The sequence below is a fragment of the Peromyscus eremicus genome, unplaced genomic scaffold (genome assembly GCF_949786415.1).
Source record: "Peromyscus eremicus unplaced genomic scaffold, PerEre_H2_v1 PerEre#2#unplaced_67, whole genome shotgun sequence".
Lineage (NCBI taxonomy): Eukaryota > Metazoa > Chordata > Mammalia > Rodentia > Cricetidae > Peromyscus > Peromyscus eremicus.
Window position 1 is genome coordinate 93,288 of NW_026734308.1, and position 23,373 is coordinate 116,660.

Below are 23,373 nucleotides of genomic sequence, written 5' to 3' on the forward strand. Positions count from 1 at the left end.
CGGCTCTGGCCAAAAGAACTTAATGCTTTTTAGAAGAAGGTGCTTTGTTTCCCAGAGCCCTCACAGAATTGCTCACTACTTCCTGTAACTCTAGCTTCAGAGGAAACCAACACTCTCACCTCTGTAGACACACACACACACACACACACACACACACACACACACACACAGACTTGTACTCACATAAGAACATATAAACGTACAAAAATAAAAATACAATAAACCATTGAAAATTTATTTCTTTATCCACAAGTTTCTAGAGATTTGTATTTTATCCACATATACATGTTTAAAATCCCCATTCTCTTTCTCCTTTTACTGCTCTCTCTCTCTCTCCTCTTCCCCTACACCTCCCCTCTCTCTCTACCAGTTTACTTATGTACCTCACTCTGGTCATTAATGTAATTATTAATGTGATAATATAACCTTGATACATACCTTCATTTGATTTCACTCAACAGGTTGCTTTATTGATGGTAATCTTCCTTTCTGTCATATTATGAGATGTCATGCTTTACATATTTGTAACTGGAGCTTTCAGACTTCCTCTGGAAGTTTTCCAGGTGGCAAGAACACACTTGACTGGTTATTGAATATTACTCACCACTGACACTAAAATTTTGTGGTTGTTTGTTGTGGGTACAGCCACTAGGTCTCAAAATTGACACCTTTCTATTCAAATGTAACAAATAATAAATTTACATACGAGTAGGATGATGTAAGTATTAATTGGGTGGAGATGAATAGATCAAAAATTCAAGGCCATCTTTGTTTATGTACCAAGATTGAGGACAGCTTTGTAATGGGGGAAATGTCTTTCTGTATGCTGTGAATATGTGTTGCTCCAACTGGTTGATTAATAAAGCTATTTGGCCTATGGCAAGGCAGATTAGAAGCAGGCAGGAAGTACAAAGAGAGAGACAGGTAGAGATGCCAGCAAACTGTCCAAGGAGCAACATGTGTTGGGACGCAGGTAAAGCCACAGAACATGTAAAGATATGTAGATTAATATTTATGGGATAATTTAATTATCTACCTAGAAAAAAAACTTGAGCCATGACCTTGCAGTTATAATTAATATAAGCCTCTGTGTGTTTAAATTGTGTCTGAGCGGCTGTAGGAAAGCTTCAAGCTACATTTGGTGCCCAACATGTGGCAAGAGTTTCCACCCAAAACTTGAGAAAGCTTTTTAAAAAAAGGATTCTAAAAGGAGGTGAAAACAGCTTCCTAGTGTGTCTGTGTGGCCAACTGCTGCCTGAGGGCTTGAGTATGGCAGGTTGGTGGCATGTGGGCTTGACCAGTAACATGGCAGATTCCCCCCAGAGTATACAGAGGCATCTTCATGCTGCACGGTGGATTTAGTTTTTGCTAGTACACACAAAAGAAAAAAGGAAGAGGCTTTGGGCTACACACTTCTGGATGGAAGCACAGACCCATGGCCTCCTGGAGTCAGTGGAGAGCATGGCTCCCAGAGACAGTGGTGAATTATCTCCACCCTGTTGAAAAGCTGAGGTAGGCAGAGTCTGACAATTCAGTACTAGCCACTGCAGTTTAAAGCAATAAATTCACAATGAGACAGATTCAAATGTGATAAACCCTAAAGAGATTACAGTGAGTGTAAAAATAAATATAGGCTTGGAAGAGAAATGAAGGAATATAGATTTATATAAAATAAAAAGTTTTAAAAAGTAAAGTCTTTAAAGAGACAGTAAAAGTAATATAAAAAGTGAGCCACATAAACATGGAAATCATACACAGAATTTGGATTATATTGTCATTGGGATTTTTAACTGCAGAAAGACATTTGATTAAATGGGAGTCTAAATTAAACCAATATATGTATTTTAAAGGTATTTTGACTTCAAAATTTGGATCTAAGGATACATTGCTTTGGAAATGAGGCTCTGCTTTTGTTTCCAAAGAAACTAAGAGGCTATGGATTTGTTCCATATTAAGAGGGTTCAAATTTGATCAAGCTAGACATCTTGAACCTTAACAGATGGTACCTATCAAGAAAGGTTATAACCAGGCTTCCCAGGACTTGAACATTATCTCAAATTTTCTCAGGATTCCCCTAAGATTACCAGCACCCTCAACCAGCATGGATAGTATAAGAAGCTACTCCCAAATTCCCAAAATATTGTTTATAAATGTTTATTTTTGTTTAAAGCAGGTTGATTATAAATGCAATTTCTCTCTAAAGAGGAAAAGAGAATGTTATAGTTAAGATAGGCTGAAAGGGTAGATTATTGTTTAAAAATGTTTTACATTGCTATAGATTTTAGTTTATTGATACAAATTTAAAATAAATTTTGTTATGCTGTATGTATATTTATACTCTTTTTGGAAGTATTTTGTTTGTGCAACTCATTTAAAGTTGTAATGTATCATTAAGAAATACATATTCATAGTTAATCATCTATGATAATCAAACTTGTAGTCATTTTAGTTAAGTTGTCTAGATATACATAGATATATTTCAATTATGCATGTAATCTTCATACAGTTCAAAGACCTACAGAATATGGCATTTAAAATGTTTTAAGAACTTTGACTTTCTGGACATTGAGACATGTCTGCTCCTGGCAGCACCAATCTACTTCAGAGAAGATAATGGGCCTTGAAGAAACTCATTATGAAGTTTGCTTTCTTTGCTGCAAAAGTTAGTCACTGCACAAAAAAAAAATTGTCCTTGCCTTGACTGTTAGAAAATATGTTGTATAAAGTGGACATCCAGGACCCATAAAAGGTGACCACTGAACTTTTCAAAATAAGATGGTTCTTCAGGTTTCTACTTAACGGATGAGACTGTCAGACATTCCACAGGACACAAAGAAGCAACTGAGAGACACTAGGCTTATAGACTGAATAAGGATGCCCTAATGTTGCATGTAACTGTCCAGGTAGCCAGCTCTCTCTGTCATTCTAGATTTTTGGAAGTTGCATACAATGTATTTCTTGTTTACTTAAATAATATATCCTTCTGGGGTCTTTGATGTAGTTGAAGACAAGATAGTTCTAATTATAATTTTCCTTGGTTATGATAAAAGACAAATTACATATGAAAACTTAGACTCACAAATGTAGGACAGATAGAATATTTTCTTTAATTTTACAAAATACAAATAGACTAGATATTGTAACTGTAATTATTGCTTGATAACTCATTTGTTATTCATAATTTTAATAGGTTAAAGTTAAAACCTTCCTTTTGTTTAGACAGAAGATGGGAAATGTCATTCTGTATGCTGTGAATATGTGTTGCTTTGATTGGTTGATAAATAAAGCCATTTGACCTATAACAAGGCAGCTTAGAGGCAGGCTGGAAATTAAAAGAGACAGGAAGAAGGGAGAGAAGAGATGCCAGTGAGCCACCCTAGGAGCAACATGTAATGGGATGTAGTTAAAGCCACAGAACCTGTGGAGATACACAAATTAATAGTTATGGGATAATTTAAGATATAAAAAATAGCTAGCAAAAAGTTTGAGCCATAACCATGCAGTTATAATTAATATAAGCTTCTGTGTGTTTACTTGGGAGATGCGAATGGGAGAGATGTGTCCCTACTGCCAGCAGGTCAGGACACAGGAAATCTTCTAACCACAGCCTTGTTGGCGTACACTTTGTAATTCATGTCCCCAAACAAATACCTTTTAAAACAACTTCCAAAGCAGAACTGCTATTAATTATTATCAGTGTTTCTCACTGGCTTATTTTTGGTGTGCACTCACTAACATGCTTTTGGTTTTTTTGGTTTTGAGACAGAATCTGTTGTATCCCAAGTTGACAAGAAATTCATCATGTAATTGAAAATTACATTGAATCCCTGGTCTTTGGGCTCTCCCTTCTTTTTTTTTTTGTTTTTTTTTTGTTTTTTTTTTTGTTTTTCGAGACAGGGTTTCTCTGTGTAGCTTTACGCCTCTCCTGGAACTCACTTGGTAGTCCAGGCTGGCCTCGAACTCACAGAGATCCGCCTGGCTCTGCCTCCCGAGTGCTGGGATTAAAGGCGTGAGCCACCACCGCCCGGCGGGCTCTCCCTTCTTAATTTTGGCATTACATATGTGTGACACAACATTTCACTTGGGCTTCTAGCTTTTCTTTTTATGCATGTATGTATTAGTGTTTATGATGAAGCGCATGCAAATGTGAAAATGTAGGTGTTCTTATGCTAAAGACAGATGATAATATCAGGTGTTGAACCTTAATTTCTACCTTGTTTGAGACAATCTCCTTCTTCTTGTACATCCCTGTGTGTGGCAAATTGGCAGGTCCTAAGCATGTAGGCAATCTCCTGTCGCCACCTCTCATGTCATAGAAGGGGTACTAGGTTTAATAAAACAGGCTGCATCACATGTTTGAATGGTTTTTGAGGATCCAAACTCAGGTCTTGTGACATACAAGGCAGTTGATTTCCATTGAGCTATCACATGAGCCGAGCTTTCAATCTCTTTAAGTGACTTAATTCTCTCATATATTATGCAACTCACTTTATATCTACACATTCTCTGTAGATCATTTAACACCACCAGGTTTCAATCAAATCTTAGATTCATTGAATTCATGTATCCTACTACTCTGGCACTGGCTTAAGTCTCTACCTTCTCTCCTGACTAATTCAGTTGGTTCTTGAGATAATGGGGAACAATACAAGCCTGCAATGGCGGGTGAGGCATGAAGAGACAGCACAACTAGATGAGGAACAGTCAGGACACTCTGACTAGTGAAAACACATTAAAATAGTACTAGGAATGTAAATGAAGCATTGGGTTGAGTATGGAAGACTATGTCTTGAGCATCTCTAGCTGTCTATGTTTTGGTGTCTTTGGTCTTAAGGAGTCACTATCCACAAGTTGTGGAACCTGAGAGATGAATGTTAGTGGAAAGAGATATCCCTCAGAAGGAGTTAATAGTGTTCTTCAGACATGATGGTAATAAAAAGTCCCAACCTGGAAATGCTCAGAATCCTCTGGCTTCCTATACTGTGGTGATCACATTTTACCAACTCATGCCTTTGTTACTGCTACTTGTTAATAGGATGTCTCCTCATGGCATCAGTAGTAAATCTGTGAGGTGATGAGTTCACTAATGAACTGGATTTTATCTGCTTACTAACTTTGTGTGTGTGGTAAATGGTATCATTGAAATGATGACCAGCCTTCAGGAGCTCAAGGATTGAAGGGGAAGCCATGGAGTCGGCAAACTAATCACTTAACTTGAATTTTCTATCAGAGGGTGTAAAATTTAATTTGCTGGGGTGAGAGAGAGGACAAAATTTAACTCTCTGGGGCCAACAAAAAGGAGGAAATATGCACAAACTTTTATACTTCTCCATCATTTTCTCTATGTTTCTCTTAAGGTTTATATATCTGAACAAAATCTCGCAGGCAATATAAAACTTACAAAAAAACGTCTATTTTTCAAGTGCATGATTACAATGAATACAGTTAGAAAACATGATTTCCAATTTCCCTCAAATGTTTAAACATCCTACACATTATGGATGTAAAACAAATTATCCGAAGAACCCACATACATTCATATCCAAGCAACTTGGTATAGATTAAAAGAATATAAACAAGTAATATGTATTTCTCAGCCATTCTTTTACTGCCAGGCTAAATTTTGTGGTTACAAAGGAAAGATCAATGATTTATTACTTATCTCAAATGGTAATCTTATAAATAATCTTAAAAGAGTCACAAACCTAAGTTATTATATATGAAAAACAATCAGTCTTCTGTTTTTTAAATACTCAGATTGTGTATTCCTTCATCAATAGCTTTTTTTGTATCAGGAAGCATAGGGCAAATTGGGCATTAATTAATCTCTGTCTTTGAATTAATTATCAGGATTTAAGGAATTAAGGAATTAATCATCATCTTGGATTGCCAAACCATCCTAACAAGAAATATCCATCCACAAATAATAACTAGGCTGCGTTGTTTGTGTTTCTTGACCTCAATGAGTCCCTCACTCAACTATGTGCCTTTCTAAGCTTTAGATGTTTTCCACAGGTTTTTCACCTCAAAGTTATTAACAAAAATATCTTATCCTATCTGCAAGTCACATTGAAAGCTTTGTTTCAGCTATGATGCACACTGAAGCCCATGTCACATCTCTTAAAAATAAGATTAAAAGAACTTGAGCTAGCTTAACTTTTGGGACACAATTGTGTTGTTGTTCATTTTTCCTCTTTTGGGTGGTCTACCACTCAGCTTCCAAATGTATCGCACAAGGAGGCTTATTCTTACTTGTAAACACCTGGGCTTAGTTTGACTTGTTTCTTGCCCTCTTTCCTTAACTTCAATTAACTCATCTACCTTTTGCCTCTGGGATTTTCCCATTCTCTTACATCTGTAAATCTTACTCTTATTCTTACTCCTACTGGCACTGGCTGTGTATCTGGTTGGCTGACTCTGATGTCTTTCTATTTCTTTCTCATTCATTGATCTTTTTTACTCCCAGAATTCTTCTATATGTTCTCTGCCTGCCAGCCCCTTCTGTCCTTTCTCGTGCCTCACTATTGGCTTCACATCTTTATTAGACCATCAGGTGTTTAGAAAGGTGCAATAACACAATTTCACAGAGTTAAACAAATTCAGCATAAAAAAGTAACATACTTTTAAAAATATTCTACAACACAATTGTTTTTCTTAATCATTAATCTAAACCACAATCCATATGGATCCTCAAAAGAAACTAGGTATGTGTAATTTCCTTGTTCTTATTTTCTATCCTCTGCAGTCCATGCTTTATCATGGGCAGGGGAAACACCATACCTTGCTTTTGACTTTATTAGTTTCTACACTCAACTAAACTCTATCATATTCAATTACTACATTTATTAAAGAACCCAAATAACCAAAATGCCGTTTAAACCAACACTATTATTTTGTATAAAATCATTGCTCTAAACAGAATAGCTTAGGAGGGAATCATTTTTATAATAATCCACAAATTAAAATGCCCAGTAGAATGGGATATTTCCTGGAGATAGTCATAATAAATTAAGGGAAGTGGGGATCTTCCCACATGCATTCACACCATGCTAGATACCATAGGAAAATAACAGTGGCAAAAATGTTAAGGGGCAACATTAGCAAAAGACATTCTAGAGCCAAAGCCTTTGGGGCCTTACCTATCTGAGATTCACCCATTAGAACTTTCCTTCCTGGTGGACTAACCTACTGATCTTCAGTTGCTGCCTACTGCTCCTCTGACATGGCTATATAAAATATCACATTAAATGCTGTAAATACTGGTTTTGTTTTTCTTAGTAAAGTGTCTGCCATTTGTGGAAAGTGAATAATAACAGGCAGACCTCAATTTTATTCTTTGTAATCAATAATTTCCTTCCCCTTTCACACAGTGCCATATGGATCATGGTTTGAGCACACCCGTGGCTGGCTGTCTATGAGAGGAAATGACAACTTCCTGTTACTCAGCTATGAAGACATGAAAAAGGTAACTGTCATTCTTACAGCAATCATAAATTCCTTTAGCAATTCAGCCCATGCAGCACCCCACATTGTTCAGTATCCCTTTTCCACCTACTCTATCACTGGTAGGGTCATGAAGAATCACTAAATGTGATATTATACCCTATTTCCTTTATTAAGGTGCATCTGTCATTTACTCTCCAGCCTCCTAGTCACCCTACTTAACCCTGAAGGAGGTTGGGGTAGCTCAAACTTGTTCTAGTGGTGTTTCAATTCTGTCTATGCAACAATTTTGATACAGTTGATAACCCAGTGATAGTGGGGAAGGGGTAAACAGTGTCACACCACTGGTGTGACGAAATGTATGCCATCTCCCTTTGATGAAAAGAAGAGGGGAAAAAGGCATGCAATCTTTCAGGGAGGAAGGTGTCCTGTGCTCTGAAGTACTGAGGGTTTCTGCATGGTTAGCTAGGAGACACTGGAAATTTCAATACTCTTAGAAGAGAATATCTAAAATGTTTCAACACTAAGTAATGAAATATATCTAAATACTCTGATAGGCCATACCCTTATGTTATTTTGCAGGTTTCATTTCATTGAAATGTCCCACTGAAAGTCATAAATATTTTTAAGTAATACGTGCATGTCACAAATATCTCTTACTTTAAACATAAAAAAACCCATATCTTGGCAGGGTGTCACATAATTGTAAACCTTGCACTGAGAGGTAGTGACTGACTAAGAACCACAGGCCATCCTTGGTTGTCTGGTGTGTTTGAGGCCAACCATGGGTACAAGAGACCTTGTTTCAAAAGACTACTCAGGAAAATAATTTTGAAGTTCATTTGTCTAATTTATTTTCATGTAATTAAAAAAAATCTTCCCTCTAATGATGGGCACATAATAATGAAACCAAGCATATAAGTAAGAAAGTATTATCATTTGATTAGCAATTCAAAAATTTAAGTAGTTTGAAGGTTATATGTGAAATGCAACCATCATTTACACACTTATAATCAATGATAAAGATATCAATTGTACTTTTTATTGAGCAAAACAAAATTGTCCTGAGCAAGCAGTCTGTCAGAAAAAATACTTGTCCAGCTTCAGAATTCTTCAAAAATTTAGTTAAGGAGAAGCAGTCTTACAGCCACTGCTAACCTTATAGAAGTAGATTCTAGTGATGACAAAGGCTGCTGATAGTTGTAACTTTTTTGTTGATTTTATTTTCTCTTATTATATATTTTATTGTTTAAAACAATTATTAATTATATATTATTTTGGAGCCTGTCCTGGAATTCAATTTGTAGCCAAGCCTTGCCTTGAACATGCAGAAATCTGCCTGCCTCTGCCTCCTGAGTGCTGGGATTAATGTCGAGCACCACCACACATGGCAATTTAAATATATTTTGATCAGATTCTTTCCCTTACACAATTCTTTCCAAATCGTCTCCCCTTCCTTACACATCCAACTTTAAATTCCTTGTTAAAAAAAATTTCCCAAATGAAAACAATAGCAAAAGAGAAAAACACTTTGAGACTGGACTAGGCCCTCTGCACAGGCAAGAGAGTTGAGTAGTTTGCTCTGCTATATGGGCCCCCTGACAGTGGGATCAGGGACCATCCCTGTGCATAGCAGGCTTTGGAGAGTTCACACATCCTAGGGTGGGACAACATACACAACCTTGGTGCAGGAGTAGTGTTGCTGGAGAATTTCTCTCCAGCTCCCGCCGCCAAGTCCTGCCAGTCCCAGAGCCCACTTATAAAATTAACACACAGACTCTTACATTATTTAAACTGCTTGGCTGTTAGCTCAGGCCTATCATTGTCTAGCTCTTACTCTTATATTTAGCCCATTTATATTAATCTTTACTTTGCCATGTGGCTCATGGCTTACCGGTACTTTACATCTTCCTTGTCCTGGCTGCGGCTCCAGGCAGTCTCTCCTCTGCCTTCCTGTTTCCTCTTTTCTCCTCTCTGTTAGTCCCACCTATACTTCCTGCCTCGCCACCAGCCAATCGGTTTTTATTTATACAGAGCAATAGATATCCACAGCAGAGTAGGGGCTTGGACCTGCTTCAACTGAGTATATCAGGCTCTGCTGACTCTCCATCGTAGGTCTCACATTGGAGGAGACGGAAATGGGGATGTGGGTTGAGGGGGAAGGCTATGGGGGTCAGAGGAAGGTAAGGAAAGGGATCTGTGGTCAGTATGTAAAATGAATAGAAAATTTCTAATACTAATAAAAAAAGGAACAAAAGTAAAACACCAAAGTGTAACCAAATGTGAGCACCCCCCCCACACACACACAAAACTATGGAGTCTATTATATGTCAGTCAATTACTCCTGAACATGAAGACTGCCCTAGAGTGGTTGATATATACAGGGTCACTGCACTGCAGAAACATGATTTTCCCTCTCTCAGCAGGTATAAATGACAGTTCAGGTGTTAACCTTTACCCCAGTGGCTAGATTTTCATTCATTCATTCACTCATTCTTTCATTCATTCATTTTTAGAAATTATAACAAAATAAGGTACAATATGATGAAACAATACTTTCATCTTAGAGTTGGACAAGACAAATCACCAGAACAAAAGCATCACAAGAAATGGCACAAAAATCAGTGATCTCTATGTTTGATCAATTGGGAAGCCCATAAAACCATGAAACTAGAAACTCTAATTTATAAGTAGAGAACTGGTACAGACATGGAGCACAGTGCAGCATGCTGCAGAATGTGGCTTCAATGTGTTTTTCTCGTGCTGATGTGGAGGGCCTTGTTTTCTTCATGTCCTCCCTCCTCTCTGGCTCTTACACTTTCTTCTTCTGAGTAGGAGTTCTCTGAGCTATAGAGGGAGGGATTTAGTGGAAACATACCATTACGAACTGATTTGTTCAAAAGTATTCACTCTGTGTAATGTCTGTCTGAGGGTCTCTTATTTGTTCTTGCCAGCTTCAGGAGAAAGCTTCTCTGATGATGGCTGAACAAGGCACAAATCTGAGCATAGCAGTATATCGTTAGGAGTCATTTTGTCACTAAATTGTTAGATCAGTATTAGTTTCCTTTACACTAGGTCCCCAGGCTATCTAACCTCTGGTCAGCAAAGCAGTGTCAGGTATGGATTCCATCTCATGAAGTGGGCCTTAAGTAAAATAAATTATTGGTTATTTCCTCCCATGAGCTTTGTGCAAACATTACTCTAGCATATCTCTCAGGACAAAATTGTAGATCAAAGTATTTGTGACTAGATTAACGTTTGCATTTCTCTTTAGATAGTATGCATAGTACCATCTTTTAATAATGATGATGGAATGCGGAGCTTAAAGCTGTATGTAATCACCAGCATTTCCATGGTTGATGAGTGATAAAGGTGTTGTCTTCAGCAATGAGTCCTTGCTGTCAGTTTGTGGAGAGCAACCTATAGTCTTGGCAAAGGCTTGTGTTAGGGGTCCTGTGGAATCCCTTTGGCCAAGAACTTATTAGGTGTAACCCAATACCAGACAAGAGATGGTCATTTGGAAAACGATCTCCCCCATTATTTGGTAATATTATTTAGATGATAATCATATGTGTATATATTTTAAGAAGATGTATTGTACTAGGTTTTCATACATTCACTGGTGTATTCCTTAATTGTAGCTGTCACTCCTCATATTCCCTCCCTCCTTCAAGTCCCTCTCCTCCCTTCTCATTTGATTATCCCATTCCAGGCCTTGACTATCCATCCATAACTTGTTCTCCATGTTCAGTTCTTTCATTATGATTATGAGCTGAATGAACTTTTTTTCCTGATTGTCTGTTTTTTTCTGTTGTCTATTTTGGGTTCCTCATATTTTTTTACTTTGATAGGCATTTCCTTCTTTAGGTTAGAGAGTTATATTCATGATTTATTTTTGGTTTATTTATTTATTTATTTTTGTTTTTTCATCCAAACCAAAATTTCCCTCACTCCCCTCTTCCTACTTCCTCCAACACTACTCCCACCCACTCCATTCCCCTCCACTGTTACTCTTTAGATACTGGTGGGCCTCCCAATGATTTCAGGTAGCCATGGTATATCAAATAGCCAGGTGATTAGTCTCTTCCTTTTCTATTAAGGCTGGATGAGGTAATCTGGTATCAGAAAAGGGTGTTGAACGGAATCACAAGAGTCAGAGACTCCCCCTGCTCTCATTATTAGGAGTTTCACATGAACACTAAGTTACATAACTGTAATATATATGCACAACACCTATATCAGTCTCATGGAGGTCCACTGTTGTTTGTTCTGTCTATGAGCCCCTATGAGCCCAGGTTAGTTGATTCTGTGGATTTTCTTTTGGTGACTTTGATATCACTGGGCCCTACACTCCAGCCTTGCCCTGTTCTGAAGGATATTTGTGAGCTCCACCTAATGTTTGGCTGTAGTATCTGCATATTTTTCCATCAGTTGCTTTGTGGTGAAGCCTATGTGATGAACAGTTGTACTAGACATCAATCTATGAGAAAAGCAGTATATCATTTCATTGACTTCCTTTGCCATTCACATTTTTGCTATCCTAAATCTCTGGGGTATACTGCCTCTGGGTGCTAGCCCACAGAGGGGAGTCCCTCTCAGGATATGGGTCTGTGCTCTGCCAGTCATTACTTGTTCATTCCCCCAATTTCTGCCACATCTTTACCCAAGCAACTTTTGTCAGCAGGACAGATTGTAGGTTGAAGGCTTTGTTGCTGGGCTGGTGTCCCAGTCCTTCCACAGGAAATCTTGCCTGGTTACAGGAGATGGCTAGATCAGCTGACATAGTCTATGTTACTAGGTCACCCTCATAGATTCCTGAGTGTTTCCATTGCTCTAGGTTTCCATCTCATCCCAGTGATGCTCCATATCCCATTGTCTCTCCTAATTCTCTCTCAACCCATCCTCCACCCACATGATCCCTCCTGTTCCCATCCTCATTCTCCTTTCTAAGTCCCTCCTCCATCCACTAGCAATGTTCATTTTACTTTCTCACAGTGAGTCTCATGCATACCCCCTTGGGCATACCTAGTTATTTAGTTTCTCTTGGTCTGTCAGTTGTAGCTTGGTTCTCCTTTACTTTCTACGTAATAGTCACTTATGATTGAGTACATACCATTCTTGTATTTCTGTGTCAGAATTGCCTTAATCATGACTATCTGTTCTACATCCATCAGTTTGTCTTCAAATTTAATGATGTCATTGTTTTTAACAGCTGAGTAATACTCCATTATATAAATATACCAGATTTTCTGTATCAGGTTCTTAGTGCTATGCAGCTTCTCTTAACATAGCTTTAATTGTGTCCCATTAGATTCAGTAGGTCATGGAATAATTTTAATTGAATTCTAAGAAGTGTTTAATAACTTTATTTCTTTCTTGACTTATTGTTAATTCAGTTGGGAGTTTTTCAGTTTTCATGATTTTATAGGCTTTTTATAGTGTCTGTTGCTTTTGAAATGCAAATTTTACTCACAGTGGTCTCATAGTATATAGTGGGTTATTTCAATTTTTTTGATGTGTGGATACTTGATTTGTGACTGAGTATATGATCAATTTTGGAGAAGGTTCTATTAGGGATTGGGAAACACGTATAACTCCTTTGTGTTTGGGTGAAATGTACTATAGGTTTATGTCCTGGTCATTTGCACCATAATGTTTGATAATTCCATTATTTATCTGTTTAATTTTCTTCTGGATGGCATGTCCATTTGTAGGAATGAGCCTCTGAAGTGTCCCAGTATAAATGTTTGGGATTTGGCATTTGATTTAAGTGTTAGTCATGTTTCTCTTACAAATATGAGTGCTGTTGCATTTGGAGAATAAATGTCAAGAATTGAAATGTCATCGTGGTGGATTTTTACCTGAATAAGTATAAAATATCCTCCAAATTCTTTTTTGAATAATTTTGGTTTGATTTCTCACTTTTACATTTAAATTAACCCATTTTTATTAATCTTTGTATTGTCACAAGTCCTGTGGCTTTACCTGTCCTCCAGGACCTTGCTCCTTGGGCATCTCAGTTGCGTCTGTCAACTGTGCCCTTCTTCTTCCCCTCTGTAGTTTAGTTTTCTACCTAACCTCATCCAGCTGGGGTATTGGTCAATACGCTTCTTTATTAAACCAATCAGAACATAATTTACACAGGGTATAGAAATATTCCACAACATTTCCCTCTTTTTTGTCTAAATTAATAGGAAGGTTTTAGCATTAGCATAGTAAAGCTATATAAAATGGAAAAATTATTAAGAATTACAGTACCAATACCCAATCCCTTTGCGTTTGGCAAAAGTAGATAAAATTATTATCTAACTTATCTTAGTCTAAAGTTTTGTATCTAATTTTCTTTCCGTTATAACTAAGAAATATTTATTTATAACTACTTATTCTCCAACTCCATCAAATCCGAGAAGGATGAAATATTACTTAAAAACAGGGACATCAGGCTATATCAACAGTCACCCAAAGATCCTCTGCAATGATGGGGAATCCATCTTTGGCATACAGTCCTGGAATATTTTGCAGACTTTAGTGTGAAGCAGAGAATTCTGAAAGACTTCCTACCTTGTCTTGGCAAAGTTTGGCAATTACCACTTGTTACATTATCATGACCCAGGTTTTACAGAGACTGACAGCAATTGAAGCAAAGGCCATTTCATTGACCACATTACTAGCTTTATTTATTAAAATACAAAAACAAAAAAATACTCCATACAGTTTCTTTGATGTTCATCATCTATTCTGAAGTAGATTGGTTCTGCCAGGACAGACATATCTCACTTTCATGAAAAGCTTAAATTATTAAAACATTTATAATGTCATATTTTGTAGTTCTTTGAATGTTTGGAAGATTACCTATCTATTTAAAATACATGTTTGTATACCTAGAACATCTAACTGACAAGACTATAAATTTGACTATTACAGATGAATACTGATCTGTATTGCTTAATTATACATTACATTTATTATTGAGTTGCATAAAAATTGCCTTAAGAAATAGTAGTAGTATACATACATTATTACAAAAGTAACATTAAATTTATATAAATAAAGTAAAATTCATTCCAATGTAAAATATTTAGAGTTTAACAATTGTTTGGGGGGATTAAATATTCCATAATCTACTCTTTTTTCCTATCATAATGATCTAATTTATTTCCATCATTTCTGTATCATATCCCCTTTCTGCTTTTAGAAAGAGATTATGATCACTTTCAAATTGCAACCAACCCTTCTTAAATGAAAACAAACATTTATAATCAATATTTTGGGACTGTAGGTCTAGATTTCTAGAATACTTACAGCTGATTGGTAGGTACTGGTAAAATTTCAGGAACTCTGAGAAAAGCAGGATAATTGTTAAGATTTGGCTTGAATATTTTGTGAGCCTGGGTCAGCTCAGCTAGCCATATTAATGCTATTTTGGATGTTGGATCACCCTCAACATTTTTATTGGTATTTTGTCCACTTGGTCTGAAAGAAAAAATATATATATATAATATATATATTATATATTATATATATGTATCTTTATTAAAAATATAAACTGTGCATTGTACACAAACTAGCCAAAAATAATTTTTTTTGTTTTATGTTGGAGCAGGTAAAATATACACCATTTCTCTTGTATTTACTTTAGGTTTGCTTTCTCATGTCTGTAGTCAGGATTTTAGGGGATCTTTCTTGATCAAACCTGATTTTCTTTGACCCAAGGTGAATCCATAGGCTCTTATTTTTTGTGGAAATAAAAGCATATCCTCTCCTCTAATTAACATACCTTTTGACTTAAATTTTGAAATCAAGATAATTTTAAATATATAGATTGGTTTAATTTAATAGCTTTCACAATCAAATGTCTCTCAGATGTTATCATTCACTCATTAACAGTCAAAAAATCTAAACACAACACACAACATAATACGGAATTTAGACTCTCTGTGTTTTTTGACTGTACATGGCTTATCATAATTTTTTTATTCGAATTCTTTTTTAAGAATTTTACTTAATTATTTTTAAATCATTTTAAATCTATGACTGTTTCTATCCTTTCTCTTCCTATCCCAAGCCCACACACGTTTTCCAAACAAACTGTGATCAACTTAGAGGCCTTTATGTCTAAATTTGTCCTTACTGTGTACCTCTAACCCTTTCTGTCTTTTTGAGCAAAAAAACCTAAATTTGCCACCTACCATGTGGCTGGGAGATGCCTCTCTGTACATCATCCTGTGTGAGACTGTAATAACTTGCCACGCTGCAGGTCAAGTCCACACGTCACAGCCAGGGGATGTGTCTCTCTATAGTGGCCCACATGAGAGGCATGAATGATAAAGCTTCTTGGCTCTGTTTTTATGTGTCTAGAAGCCTTTTTAGGACCTCCAGCACTGTGGGACACACATTGGGTGCCATATGTAAATGGACATTTCTCTCCCAAAAGCCAGTTCTCAAATTACCACTCAGAGGCTTATATTAACATCAAAAAGCTCAGCCAATAGCTCAAGCTTGCTACTAACAAGATCTTACATTTAAATTAACCCATATTTATTAATCTATGTATTGCCACATGTCCTGTGGTTTCACCTGCCTATAACATCTTGCTTCTTCAGTGGCTCAATCCACTCTGCTTTTCATTTCCTCCCCCATACTTTGATTTTATTGCCTAACTGTATCTTGCTTGGCTATTGGTCAGTCAGCTTTTTCAATGAACCAGCTGGGCATAATTTATACAGAGTACAGGAACATTCCATAGCACTTAGAAAATAAGGTGGTCTAGGAGTGGGGAGGAAGGACGCCAGCATGGAAGAAAGCAGAGTTTTCTGCAGGAACTGCATAGATAACCACCTGGAAAGGGGGTGCTGAGTGAGGACAGGCCACAGCAAAATTTGGATATAAAGCTGTGAATGAAACTGAATGATTGGCCTTGGGATAACAGAGGTAGACGTGAGCATCTACAGTTAGCCTACTTGCTTTCAGAGTGACCTGTGGGTCCTTATTGAGTGTCTTCTTTATCTGGAGGTGAGGGGAAAACAATGAGTAGGTAGAAGGAACTTTGGAGAATAAGGCCTACGGTATATACATCATATTGGGGAATTTTGGGGAGAGACTATAGCAGGTGTTCTGCAAAGAGATGAGGGTGAAACTAGGAGAATGGACTTGAGGAGGAAATGGAGAGATAAAGCTCTGCATTGAGTCTACTACTTCCATACCCAGTTTTGCCTTGGGTTCTTGGGAAATGGTTGATTGACTTGAGGTGTGGGACCAATCAACAATTTATGGTAGGGGTATTTGGGAGGGTCTCTGAAATCCACTAGAGATGGAGGTGTCTGATGTAGGTGTTTTGATGCAGAACTGGGGATAACACTGGGGGATGGGACTCAAAGGATTGGAGAGTGAGCCAAAAATCTATAGTTAGCTTACATTTCCCTGGCCAGAGTAATCTGTGGATTCCCAAGGAGGGCCAGTTGAAGTAAGGGCTTGGGATAATCTTATGAGTTGGAAGACTCAGGATAAGAGGAGAAGCTCTTTGGGATCCACTCCTGATGGAGGGAGGTGTTGGTATGACACTTCAGAGTTGGAACTGGAAGAAAAGAGGAAAAGGAGAAAATATGTGGTCAGCCAACCTACTTCCCTGGCATGAGTCAGAAAAGTAATCTTTGATGAAATATATTAAGGATAAACAAAAACAGAAAAATTGAATCATTCCAAAATATTTTGCTCTCTTGATTTTATCTTCCAGGGGTAGAAATTTTCTATGTAAAAAACAAAGCCATCCATCAGATACTTTGTCTTTTGAGAAATATTTGAATTTTTCATTATAAAATTCAATTTTTCCCAGGAAACTTCATTAACCACCTCTGCTGCATGCTTATTCATTTTCCCATAAGTCTCCTTTGCAACCATTCAATGCACTGTTTTCAGTTATTGCCATGGTTGTTCACCTTTACATTAAATATTAACTGAATCTGTGATAAAATTTGTAGTAAAAGTTTAGAGCCAAAAATTCCTTTATGAGCCCATTTGTAGGGCTTGGATTCTAAGCAAAGTCTTCCTTATTCCAAAATTTTGCATTCTTATGACTAACTTCTAGAATTGAGCCAGTTGTGGCAGTGCACAGTTATAATCCCAGTGGGGGGTCTGAGGTAAAAAGGTTGTGAATTTGATGCCCATCTAAGTAACAGCATGAAATCATAATTCAAAACAAAATAACATATTGGCAGTAGCCCCAAGTAAAAATTATTGAGAACATTTTTATTAAAGTGTTTTAAATCTATGCTTTGCTCAGTTACCCATAGGAAAAAGTATCCTTTTACATAAACATGAACCTCTATCAAATTTTTTGTGCATATTGCCTTCACTCACATTGACTGCTTTCTAGAAGTATTTCTATAAGTATCTTTAAACTTCTGAGGGCAGGTTAGGTATGGTGGTGCACAATTTTAATGCTAGCACTTAAGGGGAAAAATTTCTTTGTGTTTGAGGTCAGTCTGGTCTCCACAGCAATTTGCATCAGACCAGATAGGACTCCCTCCATAGCATACTGTCTCAAGACAAAAATCCCATTGCATTTAGTAAGTAGATTGGCATACACCTGTAAATATAGCAATAGACAGTTGAAGTCAAGATGATCAAAAGTTTAAGGTCTTCATTCAATACAAAGTAAATTTGAGGACATTCTAAGTTAAATGAAACCCGTCTAATATTAACTCCTCCATAAAAAAAAAATCACAGCTTCTGTATTTTAGGGGCCAGAGATCAGTCACATTGCAAGCTGACTAAATATACAAATGTTGTGTGTGACTCTTGCCCTCTTTACAAGGCCTGCTTCTTTCCTAAACCCAATTCAATATTTTCTCATTTCGTGGTACCATTTCATTCTTCATGTTTCTTTTTCCATCCTCCATCTGTAGTTACCTTCTCTGCATCTGTTTTCTCAGAATTCTCTAATTATTAACCTCATTTTTGATTTGACTCTTCTTTTAGAATACAAGGGGAACCATAGAGAAGATCTGTGACTTCCTAGGAAAGAAACTGGAGCCAGATGAGCTAGATCTGGTCCTCAAGTACAGCTCCTTCCAAGCCATGAAAGAAAACAAAATGTCTAATTTTAGTCTTATCTCAGAAGATATAATTACTAATGGTTTGGTCCTCATGAGAAAAGGTGAAGAAACTCTTTAGTCCCCAAATATGTCAGAATATGTGGAGGGTTTTTTGTTCCAATGAGGCTGTAAGAAATTGTTGTGAATGTGTCAACATTCATTGCTCATCTCTCATAGTTTCTCAGAGACCTTGCAGTGGAATCTTTCTGTGGTGATGACATGGACTTCAGAAACTCTGAAAAGTTTCTGAAAACATCTTGGAGATGATCTTGGGTTTTTAGAGGGTTGTGTCTAATATCCTCAATGGAATATGAGAGACATGTTTTTGTGAGTCTTTGTTAGGCTCTCTGTATCATAGCCCTAAACTCTAAAGAAAATGTTTAATGGAAAGAACCAAAGGTATATATTAGATGATAATCCCAAAATACACTTCCATTCACTGCTGCAAAAGATGTCCAACAGGTCAAGGTTGCTGATACACTACAGGCTAAGAGTAGAACTTATAAGGACTAAGTGAATTATCCTCCAGTGTTAAAATATGATGGCATTTGCCAAGCTCAATTTGGATTGATTCATGATCATAGTTACTGTTTTTTTTTTCTGAATTGTCTCCATTGGAATGGGAATATCCATCTTCTCTATGTCTGTGCCACCTCTCTATGCTATAAGCAAATTCTGGGTATGGTTTCCTAGCTGTGCAGTTGAGGAGTGACTGCCAGAATACACCACACCAAATTAGTGAATAATTGGTGAGGTGGGACTCAGGGTTTAAGAAGGAATGAGTTAGATGTGAGGTATTTGGGGATGACTAAAGAACTTGGGAATAAATGCAGGAAGTGGAGAGTTAGGTATTTAATTTTCCTCTTCTAATTACTTACATGCTTCATTCTTAATCTTCAGTCAACCTCCAACCTACAGTGTGAGGATCAGGTCACAAGACTCTAAGGACATTAGGAATATATAGAGAGATAAGTGAGTTAAAGTCATTAGTGTATTGCATTTAATTTAATACTCCTGGTATCCTCACAAGAGGAAATTACACTCAGATTTGGGCACACAAACATGTCAATGCAAGAAATGGTCATCTATATACTAAGAACTGAGGCCTATGGGAGGGTCCACTGCCATTGACACATAACCTTAGACTCCTTTACTCCAGAGTCTAAGGAGATAGAGTTCTCTGTACAAGAACTGAAGATCTCAAGTAAAAAAAAGAAATAGCCCATTATTGGATTTCCTGAAATGAATAATAGTTCTGCAGAGATAAAAGAGTATGTGTACATAAATGGCTTCAATGAAATGCCAAAACAAAATGGTGGCTTGTTTAATAGAGAAAGGCTACTGAAACTAACAAAAGTTTTATCTGAGACACACTGGAGGAGATGAAATAGAATTTGGAACAAAATTACATGAGGAAAAATGTAATTTCCTCTTTTCCATCTATGTTTTTCCAGAATGAGACCACATTGGGATCTTAGTTTAGTCTCTTCTAAAACATAGTATTTCCTTGTATTATATTTTTTAGGAGAAAAATATATAGTAGTTATTTCAAAAAACTGGATATGGTCCCTAAAGTCATATGGGCTTTAATTATCATAATGGTCATATAAGACACCCATTTCTTTTGTATTTGAAGATAACTTTTATTCTGAGAAATTGTTTTCCTTGTATTAAACTCACTATAAGCCATGAATCCCACAGGAAACGAGGTCAATGAAGGGGGAGACAAACTTCATTATGCCCTTCACCCTGATTCATGACTCCAGTGCAGAAGTTGCTGAGATGCATATGGTGGGAAACAATTTGAAAAGAATAAGAAGAATGAGGAAAATGTTGATCTTAATTCCTACATTAGATTGATTCCTTTTTTAATCTGGAAAGTATTAGCAGGTCAAAGATTAATTCTAAAATTTATTTCATCACTTACCATTAGATACCTAATCCTTAAATCATAATGCATGAAAAATTGTGTTAAATGTTATACTAGCTTTGAACAAGAGGAATTCTCTCGACTTACTTTTGATGTCCTTTAGTTGCTTTTCTCAGGACACCAGAGAGATATATTTCCTTGCCTCTAGAGAGATAATCTGAAGAGCTACTATTTACCTGGGAGAATCACTTATCTGGCTACATGGTTTTAATTTAGTTTAAAGCTCCAATGAAAAATTTTCCACAAACAATTTTGGTCATTATGATTCAATATTTAGATACTTCAGGAAATACAGACCAGAGAGATGTTCTGTTTGGTTGACATAACTTTTTTAAAGACATTGTCACAATCAAGACATATGAGAGGAAATGTCTTCTGACAAACTTCCAAGGTTTTGACCCTCATTAGTTCACAGTAGATATTTACTAGACAAGAGGACTTGTGTCAGTAATCATTTTCTCTGGTGTAACAAAGAAGATATTAAGAGACACAGAGGGAAGAAGACCTATGGAGAAGCCCACTATCTACAGGCCAAAAAAGCCAGGAGGGTATGGACAACAACATTTTATAAGACCTGCAGCCTCCTAAACTAGGAGAAAGTTCCTTTCCAACAAGAGTTAAGCCACTGTGCATTAGGATTAGACTGACCCTGGACACATCAGAGTATCAGGAGGTTTTTAGAAAGAAGCACTGAAGAAAAATATATGCATGAATGGTACACAAGATTTTGAGATGGTTGGACTGAGAACTTCATGTGTACACTCCACAAACATGATTCTCTCATCTGGACTGATTCACTCCATTTGGCAGACACATTGAATTTGCTGAGATTCTGGTAGCTCAGCATCCAGTCTGGCTTATGAGGATCAAGATTGCTGTGGGATTCAATAACACAACTTGTTTCAATAATGAGTATAATAATGAAGCTGAAAGTAGCAATGGGCATTGATAGATTGCATTATTAATAGATGACACTCTTACAGTCACTGCAAGTAATGGTATATTATTTGAATATTGTGTATCAATAATTATATTTCCTTTAATGTGTACCACTGGACATTTAAAGTTAACTTATGTGATACACAGAGATTGTATTTTAGTAAGGAAAAAACATGACTTCTATTGTCAGTCTTTTGGCTTCCAATCTACATGCATGACTATAATGCTGGTAAGATCTCAAGGACTAATTTTTCTTCATCAGCAAAATGGCAACAAGGCCACTATCTTCCTTACTCATTCATTAATTCTATCAATAATTCCATACTGAGAGTGTTTTGTATGTCTGATACACTTTGATAAATGAAGCCTTTGACAATTTAAGAAATACTTTACTTTTCAAACATATTACATGCATATTTCAAGCATGTTTAAAAAGAGGAAATTCATCAAAGTGTCACAGCTATGAAATAAAATACAGCAAGGATGGGACCTGTAGAATTCTACATGGAGAGGAGATAGGAAGAGATGGTCACCATCACACAAATAAGGAAACAAAAGAACAAGTGACTATGTGGAACACATCAGCACTTCATGGTTAAGGAACACATAATACAATGTGAGAAGGTGGACTATTTGAGATCTCTAAGTCCAAACCTAAAGACCTCCTAGAATGTGGTTATGAGAACCAAGGTATGGTTCAAAAAAATACTGGGAATGAAATCATCTTCACACATCACCAAAATCCATACTAACTGAGAACAGACATCCTGGGATGCTCTCAGCAGACAGTATCTGTGTCTCTTGTATCTGATGGAAATATCAAGATGACTGACATGTAACTCACCATTGTGTTTATATCCAGCTCCATGGTATCTGATATCTTCAACCTCTGCAGGCATGTGCATTCATATGCAGCTACAGACACATAATTAGAATTAATTTTAAAAGGTGTTTTAAAAGTTGCTGGTATAGTTTGCAGAACAGTTATAAGTAAACCCTAAAAGAAAGAAAGAACAATTGAAATGTGTTTGAATAATTGAGGTATGAAACTCTGCTGAGCTCAATAGTATAATGGAAGAATGTCTAATGAGAAGGAGAAATAATCTGGACATTAAAAATATAGATCCAGTGTTTATGTTGTTATATTGTGGAGTTGATATATTGGTATAAGAAATGGTAGACATTACTTACACAGAGGTACAAGTCTGTTTGCATATTTTTCAAAGCATAAGAATCGTTCTCCATAGAGTAACTGTTAGTTCTACTTTATTGACTGTGTGTTCCTACTTACGCAGAGGGTTACATCATGTGAATAAAGGAACGAGAACAGATTTATAATCATCATTAACCTATCTCTGTGTCTGCTTCACATTTTCCAGGTGTGGCTGGGGACTGGAAGAATCACTTTACAGTAACTGAAGCTGAAACCTTTGATAAAGTATTCCAGGAGAAAATGGCTGGTTTTCCTCCAGGGCTGTTTCCATGGAAATAAATTCTTAAAACTTTAAAATCTTACATGCACACTGGTGTTTACTTTTCTGTCCTTGTACAGGTGACTGAGTGGGTATGGTCATAGAATAATACATCCTATTATTGAATTGTGTAGTTTTTTTCTAAAATGTATTAGTAGTAATAATAGCAGTAGCAATAGTGGTCGTAGAAGTGGCGTAGTGTTGGTTGTTTTATGTGAGTCTGTGTGTGTGTGGGGGGGTTTGTGTGTGTGCATCATGCACATGGGTGTGCACATACATTTCTGTGTGTTGTACCTTTATAGGAGAAGAATGCATTGGATCCCAAGTAGTTGCCATTACATGTACTGTAAGCTCCTTTCTTTGTGTCCTAAGAACTAAATTCAGGTCTTCTATGAGGGTAGTACAGTGCTCTTAACCTCTGAATCATCTCTCCAGCCCTGAATCTTGTAGTCTTGAGTCATCAAATATTTGTTCCTATTATGACTGGTTTACTATA

The 23,373-nt window shown here is 36.7% G+C and overlaps 1 protein-coding gene across 1 annotated transcript in view; it reads left to right on the plus strand.

Moving 5' to 3' along the window:
• Positions 1–22,897, plus strand: part of LOC131901276 (probable alcohol sulfotransferase) — a 45,135-nt gene extending 22,238 nt beyond the window's left edge. The window contains exons 4-6 of the mRNA XM_059252488.1: positions 7,371–7,465; positions 18,421–18,598; positions 22,785–22,897. Of these exons, the coding sequence (XP_059108471.1) occupies positions 7,371–7,465; positions 18,421–18,598; positions 22,785–22,897 (386 nt within the window). The remainder of the gene's footprint in view (positions 1–7,370; positions 7,466–18,420; positions 18,599–22,784) is intronic.
• The last annotated feature ends 476 nt before the right edge of the window (positions 22,898–23,373 follow it).